This window comes from Tupaia chinensis, unplaced genomic scaffold, assembly GCF_000334495.1.
Source record: "Tupaia chinensis unplaced genomic scaffold, TupChi_1.0 Scaffold000251_1, whole genome shotgun sequence".
In the NCBI taxonomy this organism is placed as follows: Eukaryota; Metazoa; Chordata; class Mammalia; order Scandentia; family Tupaiidae; genus Tupaia; species Tupaia belangeri.
The window spans coordinates 732,724-743,967 of NW_006159731.1; the positions used below are offsets into that span (position 1 = coordinate 732,724).

The following is an 11,244-nucleotide window of genomic DNA, read 5'->3' on the forward strand; positions in this document are numbered from 1 at the left end:
CAGAGTTTCTCATTTTCACTGGACTCTACTTTTTAAAAATTATTTATTTTATTCATTTTTATTATTTTTTTATTTGCTACAGGGCACATGTGCTCACCGGATAGAGACAAAGAGAGTGAAGGAAAGTGAGAAAGCAAGCCACCAGGTCCAAGACTCGAACCATGGTCAGCCATGTGGGAGTCCAACACCTTAACACCATGCCACCTGCTAGCCCCAAGATTCTGCTTTTAGGAGGTAAGCTTGGAGTTGCCAGGGGCGTCCAGGAGAGAAAGCTTGCTTGAGAACAATGACACAGAAATGGACAGGGCTGAGAGATAGAAACAGGTCCCTCTCCACAATGTTGTTCAGATTTAATCCATCTGAATACAAAGACAATGCTTTCATCATTTATAGTCTAAGAAAAATTTAATTCACCAAATTCCTGTCATATGCACTTGTCATTATGATTTTTTCTTAAGATCATTTCAAGTTGTTCTGAAGAAAACTGATACACTAAAGAACTATTAAAAACCACAGAACTATCTGAAAGCACGAAAGAACTATTCAATGGGGCAGTAGCCAAGCTCCCAGGATCGCAGGTTCCTTTCCTTGAGTACAGTAAGAAAGATCCTGTTTCAATTACAATCAGAATTAATTCAAAAACTGTACAGGTTGCAAGATGAAAGCTTTTTTTCCCCCAAGTTTTCTACAGGGCGCGTGCACTCTCCAGAGAGAGAAGGAAAGTGAGAAATCACCCTTCTGGGGAGGATGGCCACACCATAATCCCCTCTTCCCCATTCTCCTCCTGGTATTTTGGGCATGCACACACTCATGCCTGGCATGTTTTTCAAGTCCCTGGGTCTGGGATTCAAACCACACATTTGGCCATACGGAATCCAGTCACCTCAACCTCCACGCCACCTGTTGGTCCAAAAAAGTCTTATTAATATATAGAAGTGATACCCTAAATTCAAACTGGGTTTAAGATCAGTAAAATAATGCAAGATTTTTTTATAAGTTGTCTTGCAGTATTATGCCACCAGAGGGCACCAAAACTTTAAAAATCTTTTCACCATATTTTCTACTGAAATGAAGTCTTCATATTCTTTGAAAGACCATTGAGCATTGTTACATGTTTTATGACAAGGAGTTGTAATAAGGATAAAAACAAAAAATGATCACTGATCTGAGTCAGTGAGCTCAAGGTCTGGAGAGGTGACTTAGAGCTATAGAGAACATCATGTTTTGAATCAATCACGGACACTTCCAATCATCTTTGACAATTGTTCTTTAAGTACAATCCAGACTTTCAGGAGCCTCTGAGTCCCTTTTCACTGTAACACTGTTTTTTTAACTTTCATTTCTTAAGCACAAACAATGGAGTTTTCCAAAGGCTTTATGGCATGTGACAATGTTATTGTTCTGCTGACTAATGGAATGTACACTTGCACATTATGTGAGGATTTTTTTAGAAATATTTAAGGTAGGGTTAGAAGATCAACTTGAACATCTGAATAATAGAGTTTGCTCTCTGTCCTTCCACAGGATTCCTGCAAACTATCTTCCGTTATGACCTCAATAATGTCATTACTCAGTAAACTGCTATTTGGAAACTCAGAAATTTTTCTTATACCTCTGTAGAAACAACACACCTAAATATATTTGGATGTGTTTCTTTGCAATATTTAAAAATTCTAGAGAACTTTTCTAAATGTATTTTATCTAAAATAATTCACGTTTTATTTTATACTGAAATTAACAAAAGTATTTATTATATTTAAGAATAGATAACTGGCCAAAAATAGATAAAACCTATACCAAAGTGCTTTCCTATTTGTGGAAAGGAGTAATCCGTTCCAAATAAACTAGGAAAAACTATGAACAAACAAAAATATTAGAAACAGTATTGCGGTGGTTAATTTCTGGTGTCAACTTGACTGGATTAAGACATACCCAGGTTGCTGGTAAATCATTCATGGATATGTCTGTGAAGGGGTTTCCAGAGGAGATTAGCGTTTGAATAAGTAGACTGAATAAGAAAGATCTGCCCTCACCCAAAGTAGGCAAGCACCATCCAGTCAGCTGAGGGCCCAGGTAGAACAAAAAGGTAGAGGAAAGGTAAATTCTCTCACTCTCCTGCCCTAGGACATCAGAACTCCAGATTCTGCTGCCTTTGGACTCCAGCACTTACACCCGCAGCACCTCCCCTACCTACCCTGTTTCTTAGGCTGTGGTGTCTCTGATGCAGAGCCCTTTGGACTTGGACTATCAGCTTCCTTGGTTCTCAGGCCTTCAACTTGGACTGAGCCTCACTATCAATTTCCTTGGTTCTCCAGTTTGCAAATAACATTGCATAGGACTTCTCAATCACCTTTTACTTACTGGCTTGTCGGGAAAGTCATCACCCATTTTTGCATAGAGAAACTTTTTTTTTAATGTCATGACGGGACCAGCAGTTGGCGTAATGGCTATGTCGCTGGACTCCCATGTAGTTGGTCGCAGTTCGAGTCCTGGACCCGGTGGCTTAAACTTACACCAGGTGCGTGTGAGTGCGTGCCCAAGATCCCTAGAGAAGAATGGAGGAGAAGGTATTGTGGCATGACCATCCCCCCTGGGGGTTGATCTCTCACTTCCTCTCTCTCTCTCTCTCTCTGTCTCTGGCGAGTGTGCCCTATGGCAAAAAAGAAAAAAAAGAAGAAACTAGAAAATGTTGAAGATGACACATTGCCACAGGCCATCTACATCAATTCATGAGGAACAAACTAATCTATTTTTTTAAGAATTATTTTATTTGGAACGAGCAGTTAATGTAATGGATATGTTGCTGGACTCCCATGTAGTCGACCGCAGTTCGTGTCCCGGACCTGGTGGCTTAAAACTCACACTGGGAGCGTGTGCGTGCCTGCCCAAGATCCCGAGAGGAGAATGGAGGAGAAGGGATTGTGGCGTGGCCATACCCCCTGGGGGGTGATTTCTCACTTTCTATCTCTGTCTCTCTCTGTCTTTCTGGTGAGCGCATGCGCCCTATAGCAAAAAACTCTCAAAATAAAAAAATTTAAAAATAATAATTATTATTATTTTATTTAACTTTATTTGTTTGTTTGTTTGTTTAATTTTGACCAGAGAGGGACAGAGTAAGAGAGAGAGAGAGAGGGAAAGTGAGAAAGCAAGCTGCCAGGTCTGGAACTCAAACCATAAGGAAAACCAGCACCCTTCACCACCATGCCACCTCTCTGCCCCAGGAACAAACTAATCTTGTTCATGTCCTAATTGAAGAAGAATGATGAGTAATAACAGAAATAAAAGCCAACACCATTGACCTTTCAACTGGTTCAGCTTATGCATTTCTGACAGAAAAATTAAAGTTGAGCAAACTTACTGTCTGATAATTGCCCGAATTGTTGCACACAAAGCAGCTGCAGACAAAAGTAGATCTTTCTTTTCTTTTCTTTTCTTTTTCTTTTTTTTTTCTTTCTTTATGATGGATGCAGCTTCTCCTGAGCAGTGCATTCACCACAGAAATGGCCCAAGAGCAGAGCTTTCCAGGAAATTTCAAACAAGTGGGACCAAGATCTGGAACCTGTTCTTCAAAGAACTGTAACAGGAGATGACAGGTGGCTTTACCAGTATAATCCTGAAAACAAAGCACAATCAAAACAGTGGCTACCAAGAGGTACATGTAGTCCAGTCAGGGCCAGCAGGTGGCATGGTGATGAGGCCACTGGACTCCCACATGACTGACCATGGTTCAAGTCCTGGACCTGGCAGCCTGCTTTCTCACTTTTCCTTTCTCTCTCTCTCTTTGTCTCTCCCTGGCGAGCACACATGTCCTACAGGAAAATTTAAAAACAATAATAGCAAATAGAATTAAATAAATAATAATAAAAAGAATAGATTTTTTTAAAAAAAAATAGAAAGGTGGTTCAGTCAACGCAAAAGTAGATCTGTCACAGGCAAAGATCAAGGGAACAGTTTTTTGGGATATTCAAGGCATTTTGTTTTATTGACTTTCTGGAAGGCTAAGGAAAAATAACATCTCCAATTCCGAAGAGCAGACACGTGTACTATCACATTTCTTAGCAGAAAAACGGTTGTGCTTACACAACATAATACGTCTATGTTCTGCCACCAGAAAGCAATCAGCCGCCTCCACCCGTAAGAAGTCGAAGGCTCTGAGAGGTTGTCGCCGCCGCCATGCCCAAGAATGAAGGTAAAGGAGGTAAAAACAGGCGCAGGGGTAAGAATGAGAATGAAGCTGTAAAAAGAGTGGTGTTTAAAGAAGACGGACAAGAGAATGCTCAGGTAATCCAGATGTTGGGAACTGGGCGATTAGAGGCACTGGGCTTTGCTAGTGTAAAGAGGCTATGTCCTATCAGAGGAAAACTGAGAAAAAAGGTTTGGGTAAATACTTGGGACATTATATTGGTTGGTCTGCGAGAATTTCAGGATAACAAAGCAGATGGAATTTTCAAGTCCAATGCAGATGAGGCTAGAAGTCTGAAGGCAGAAGACAAGCTTCCAGAACTTGCTAAGATCAATGAAATGGATACATTTGGTCCTGGAGATGATGAAACCCAGTGTGATGATATTGGAGATGATGATGGAGATATTGATGACATATAAATTTAATTCAGTGTTTCACATTCCAAGTTTTCTGATGACTGTTCTACATTTGAAATGTTGGCACTCGAGTATTAAGAAGGCTTTATTTGGCATGAGGATAGATTCATTTGCTTAAAACTATTTATTGTATTTCTTCTAAAGCTTATGATGCCAAATTCTCTTAAGTAAAATGTTAACACTTTGTTATTTTGATGTAATAGAACGTTGATGTGATAATTGTTATATCCACATTTAAAAGAAAGAAACCTATCTTCATGTCTAGAAAATGGAGGTTTTGAATAAATTGTTTCCCTCATAATCCAGATGGATTATAATAAGCTCTAGTTCCGACTGTTTACTCGACATAATATTTCTGTGTATTTTGTTATTTACATGTTCTCTTGAAATTTTATAAAAAATTACAGGAATGTAGAAACCATTTGGAGACACAAACTATTAAGACTATTTTTCATATTTATGTGGCCATAAATATTTTTATATGGTCTTTGTATACATTCTTCTTGTCATTTGATGTTGTCATCATACTTTAAAATAGGATTTCCCCCATTGCAATTTTTACAATATGAGTTTTAGTAGCAATTTTGAATTTGTAAGACTAGTAGTTGCAGAAATTGAACTCTAGATGATAACCATTATCTCAACAGTGGAATAATTGACAGTATTTTTACTTAACAGAAAATTACTCAATTTGATAGAAAGATACATGAATAATTTTTAATATGCACAATAGGTTTTGGTAAACTATGTCATTTTATTTTCAAAAGTCATGCATTGTAAGCCACTGTTTGGTGCCTAGTTAACAATTAAATTCCAATGCATTAATGAAAACTCAATTTCATAATAAAGTATAAAAATGTAAAAAAAAAATTTTTTTAATAAAAAAATAACATCTCCTTACTATGAGAGTGTTTTGAGAAAGTTAACTGAACTTCAGCAGAAAAAATACCCAGGAAATACACAGACTTTACCACAACAATGCTCTTGCTCATTCATCTCACCAAGCAACGCCAATTTTTGAGAGTTTCAATAGGAAACCATTAGACATCCACCTTACAGTGTTGATCTGGTTTCTTCTGACTTCTATTTCTTAATCTTATAAAATCTTTACAGGGCACACATGTCTTCAGTTAATACTGTTTTTTAAAAAAGGGACCAGCAGTTTAGCATAATGGCTATGTCACTGGACTCCCATGTAGTTGACCACGGTTCAAGTTCTGGACCTGGTGGCTTAAACTCATGCTGGGTGTGTGTGCGTGCGTGCCCTAGATCCCGAGAGGAGAATGGAGAAGGGATTGTGGCATGGCCATTCTCCCGGGGGGTGATTCCTTGCTTTCTGTCTCTCTGTCTCTCTCTCTCTGTCTGGTGAACACATGTGCCCTATAGTAAAAACCTCTCCAAAAAAAAAAATTTTTTTTTAAATAAAAAACTATATTGACTTGGTTAGGCTCCCAGGGCCCTGGTGCTTTAGGGAAGGACTTAATGGCAGGTTTCATTGTTACAGAGTGTCTTGGGTTGATGGAACTTATGTTGAGAAGGAGATCTATATTTTTTTAAATTTTTTATCTTTAAATTCAATTTTTCCATGAACTTTTGGATGTCCCTTTACATAAAACAGAAACAGACAGACATGCAGAGTTAAAACAGCCATGTGAAGATGGAAACAGAGATTGGTTTTATACTCCCACAAGCCAAGGAACACCAAGGATTGCCAGCAGCCACCAGAAGCTCAAAAGAGGCAAGAAAGAATGTGGCTGGACTTCCTGTTTTGCTTGTATTGATCTAGTATCAGCTCCAACTATAGACAGTATTTCCCTTTCTGTGATATTTGCCAATGAAGATACATGATGCTGAAATACTCAAAGCACTGAATAACTTTTCTGAATTGTTTCTGGAACAACTGTGTTGAACGCTTGAACTCTTGGTTCAAAAGGAATATTAAAACCTCTGGGGCTTTAGTATGAATCAAGATTGTGGCAACCAAACAGTATTAGTAATCATTGTATTTCTTCACCTTCAGGTCCTTAACAGCAAAGGGGGGAAAATGCTAGCCCTCACTTAGGATGTTCTGTATAAAGCAATAAAAATCTATTTTATTAGATTTCAAACCTTGAGCACCTTTGTAATATTCTGTGTGATGTCACAGGACATATACCTAGGACTAAATATTCCAGGTCATAGTACTCACAGTTTGCTGTTTAGAAAGCCTGACATGGTGGCACAGCAGTGGCATAGCACTGCAATATTGGAATTCTGTATGAAAGATCAAGGTTCAGTTCCCAGGTCAACCTGGACACACCTGAAGTGTACATGTGTGCCCCTAATCCTGGCTGGTTAGGAAGGCAGGGCTTGGGGAAAATCATGACATATGGCTCTGTTGAGGTGCTTGTCTCGCTCTCTCATTCATGGAAGCAACAGACTTTAATAAGTAATAGATAAACTTTTTTAAGAACTATTTTATTCAACTTTATTTATTTTCATTATTATTTTCCAATCTGATCAGAGAGAGACAGGGAGGTAGGGAGTGAGAAAGCAAGCAACCAGTTTCGAGACTTGAACTGCAGTCGGCCATGTGGGAGTCTAGTGCCTTTAACCACCACATCACCTGCTGGCCCCCAATACACAAACTTTTAAAATACGTATTAGAAGGCATGAGACAAATAAACCAGAATCACCAGAGAAACAACTTACATTACTTACGATGTTTTCGATGAATCACAATGAAAAATGACAATTTCTTTTTCACATTTTATTGATTCACTAAAGATCTTAATTAATTGAAAGACTTTCAATAGCAAGCACAGCTGATATATATGTATTTATGAACGCATATCTGATTTTAGGGGTAAACCTCAGTGAGTAAAATGAATATACTATAAAATAGTACCTCACTGGGGTTATATAGTTTATTGCAGTCATTAAATAGGCATTAATAGGTATTTTTAAATGCATCTTCTAATTTCCTAATTCATTATGCATTTAATTAGAAGAAGTCATTCAAGTTCCAGTGCACTCACATACTTGCAGGGTCACTTTGAACAAATTACTGAACTGCAGGAGTCTGTAAAAACAGAGCATTCTTTCAACTACATCTCAGCACTTGGTGCAAAGACCAGTGGAGAAGATGTTTAAAATTTCTTGGTGGGAGCCAGCATTGGCGGGAGCACGCGAGGCACCCATGCCCATGGGAGAGCTAATCACCTCTGGTCAGGCAGTTGGCAACATTTGAATGACCCTGAGCGGGGCCCAGCCAGGGTACTAAGAGGCGCGCTAGGCTGCAAGGAGTGGTTCCTCAGCTCGAGCGCTGGGCTGAAGCACCAAGGTACCATGAGGCCCTAGTATTTAAGAGATTATGGCATCTAAAACCTGCAATGTTAAAAAATGGAACTTCTGGGGACAAGCAGATGGCATAATGGTTATGTCACTGGACTACCACAGTCGACCACTGAATCCCAGAGCTGTGGCTAAAACTTAGAGACCTTACAAAAGAAAAGGTCGGCCATGCGCAGACTCAGTTCCTGGAGAAAGATGGCGACAGCCGAGAAGCAGAAGCACGACAGGCGGGTGAAGATCGGCCACTGCCTCCTGGGGGATGCGCTGGGGGTCGGCACCTTCGGCAAAGTGAAGGTTGGCAAACATGAGTTGACTGGGCATAAAGTTGCTGTGAAGATACTCAATCAACAGAAGATTCGAAGTCTTGATGTGAAAGGAAAAATCCACCAAGAAATTCAGAATCTCAAGCTTTTCAGGCATCCTCATATAATTAAACTATACCAGGTCATCAGTACCCCATCTGATATTTTCATGGTGATGGAATATGTCTCAGGAGGAGAGCTATTTGATTATATCTGTAAAAATGGAAGGCTGGATATCCAAAAAAGAAAATCGACGTCTGTTCCAACAAATCCTTTCTGGTGTGGATTATTGTCACAGGCATATGGTGGTCAATAGAAATTTGAAACCTGAAAATGTCCTGCTTGATGCACACATGAATGCAAAGATAGCTGATTTTGGTCTTTCAAACATGATGTCAGATGGTGAATTTTTAAGAACAAGTTGTGGCTCACCCAACTATGCTGCACCAGAAGTAATTTCAGGAAGATTGTATGCAGGCCCAGAGGTAGATATATGGAGCAGTGGGGTTATTCTGTATGCTTTGTTATGTGGAACACTTCCATTTGATGAAGATCACGTGCCAACGCTTTTTAAGAAGATATGTGACGGGATCTTTTATACCCCTCAGTATTTAAATCCATCTGTGATTAGCCTTTTGAAACATATGCTGCAGGTGGATCCCATGAAGAGGGCCACAATCAAGGATATCAGAGAACATGAATGGTTTAAACAGGACCTTCCAAAATATCTCTTTCCTGAGGATCCATCATATAGTTCAACGATGATTGATGATGAAGCCTTAAAAGAAGTATGTGAAAAGTTTGAATGCTCAGAAGAGGAGGTTCTCAGCTGCCTTTATAATAGAAATCACCAGGACCCTTTGGCAGTTGCCTACCACCTCATAATAGATAACAGAAGAATAATGAATGAAGCCAAAGATTTCTACTTGGCAACAAGCCCGCCTGATTCTTTTCTTGATGATCACCATTTGACTCGACCCCATCCTGAAAGAGTACCATTTTTGGTTGCTGAAACACCACGGGCACGCCATACTCTGGATGAATTAAATCCACAGAAATCCAAACACCAAGGTGTAAGGAAAGCAAAATGGCATTTGGGAATTAGAAGTCAAAGTCGACCAAATGATATCATGGCAGAAGTATGTAGAGCAATTAAACAATTGGATTATGAATGGAAGGTTCTAAACCCGTATTTTTTGCATGTACGAAGAATCCTGTGACAAGCACATTCTCCAAAATGAGTCTTCAGTTATACCAAGTGGATAGTAGAACTTACTTACTGGATTTCCATAGCATTGATGATGAAATTACAGAAGCCAAATCAGGGACTGCTACTCCACAGAGATCGGGATCTGTTAGCAACTATTGATCTTGCCAAAGGAATGATTCAGATCCCGAAGTTCAAGGAAAATCCTCAGAAGTTTCTCTTACCTCATCTGTGACGTCACTTGACTTTTCTCCTGTTGACATAACTCCATGACCTGGAAGTCACACAAGAGAATTTTTTGAGATGTGTGCAAATCTAATTAAAATTCTTGCACAGTAAACCTAAACCTTTGCTTATTTCTTTGATAGCAATAAGCATGCATAATAAATCATAGCCAAATGCTTAAAAAAAAAAAAAAAAAAAGAAAGAAAGAAAGAAAAAGGTCAACCTGTGCATCCATGCCCAAAATCCTAAGAGGAGACTGAAGAAAGGATTGTGGTGTGGGCTATCCCCCCAATGGGTGGGTGATTTCTCACTTTCTGTCTCTGTCTCTCCAGCAAGTACACACATCCTCTAGCAAAAATACAAAAAAAAAAAGCCCAGATAAACCACACAAGGTGATCTGTCACAGAAAGAAAGTTCATTATCCCTTTCCAGATCCTTGTTAAAGAAAAAAACAGAGTCCCCTAGAAATGGGGGTTATGATGTGGCAAATAGAGAAAATGAACTGGCTCGTGCAGGCCACCTGCCTGAAAATTACACTATGATAGTTGAACATATTTAGCAGAAATTATAAATGGAAATATTCAGATTTTAAAATAACAAGTGGATTGTAGGAGTAGGAAAACCATCTTTGGTTTCAGGATGTACTGGTATTATAGCTAAGGATATAGAGGCACATTTATTAGAATTGCATTGAGATATTTTGTCTGCTAAAGAGTATTTGGTTATTCAAAACATCCCTGGACTCTATGATTTCCAAAAGATCTTATCTGAGAACTGTAAACTGTGAAAGAAATCAAAATGATTTTTTCTATTTATGTATTTATTTACATTTTTGCCATAGGACAAGTGCACTCACCAGAGAGACAAAGAGAGACAGTGAGAGGAAAAGTGAGAAATCGCCCCCAAGGGGGACAGCCGCGTTGGAATCCTTTCTCCTTCCCTCTCTGGGATTCTGGGCATACATGCACATGTTCCTGGCATGGTTTTCAAGCCACCAGGTCCAGGACTCGAATGGCAGTCAGCTAATTGGGAGTTCAGAACCTTTACCACCATGCCACTTAATGGTCCCCAGTTTTTCTTTTAAAAAGCCACATAATGAAACCATTAATGAAACCCTAACAAATATCTAAAAGGAGCAGCTTCAACTTCAACGAAGTCAAAATGCACTGTGAAGATTGTTTCGCCTTTGCTGCATTTGGGATTTATATGGTTATTTGGTAACACTGTTTAAGAACCACTGGATTTTTTTTTTTTTTTCAAAAGAGAGATATTTGATGTAGGGCTCATGTGCTGGACAGAGAGACAGAGAGACAGAAAGCAAGAAATCACCCCCCAGGGGGTATGGCCACACCGCAATTCCTTCTCTTTCATTCTCCTCTTGAGATTTGGGGCACGCACACACACGCGCCAAGCTTGAGTTTTAAGCCACAGGTCCAGGACTAGAACCACAGTCAACTACATGGGAGTCCATTATACCATCTGCTGGTCCTGAAATACTGGGTCTTAATGCAAGCCTGTGTAAGAATATAATTTGTAGTGTGTGGAGAAAATAAAAAGACAGGACTTACTACTAGGAAC

At 39.3% G+C, this 11,244-nt stretch overlaps 1 protein-coding gene and 1 pseudogene across 1 annotated transcript; both read left to right on the forward strand.

The window, feature by feature from the left end:
* Positions 1-4,173: 4,173 nt before the first annotated feature.
* LOC102488088 (eukaryotic translation initiation factor 1A, Y-chromosomal) lies at positions 4,174-4,602 on the forward strand. The gene is made up of 2 exons (XM_006148972.1): positions 4,174-4,374; positions 4,426-4,602. Exons 1-2 carry the CDS (start codon positions 4,174-4,176, stop codon positions 4,600-4,602), a joined length of 378 nt encoding a protein of 125 aa, XP_006149034.1.
* A 3,483-nt stretch (positions 4,603-8,085) lies between these two features.
* LOC102490590 (5'-AMP-activated protein kinase catalytic subunit alpha-1 pseudogene) lies at positions 8,086-9,787 on the forward strand (annotated as a pseudogene).
* The last annotated feature ends 1,457 nt before the right edge of the window (positions 9,788-11,244 follow it).

What these genes read in the sequence shown, in the direction of transcription:
- LOC102488088 (XM_006148972.1), top strand. Translation starts at nt 4,174, where the DNA reads ATGCCCAAGAATGAAGGTAAAGGAGGTAAAAACAGGCGCAGGGGTAAG. An exon ending in GAGGAAAACTGAGAAAAAAG is followed by an intron (nt 4,375 to 4,425) that starts GTTTGGGTAAAT and finishes CGAGAATTTCAG; the next exon opens with GATAACAAAGCAGATGGAAT.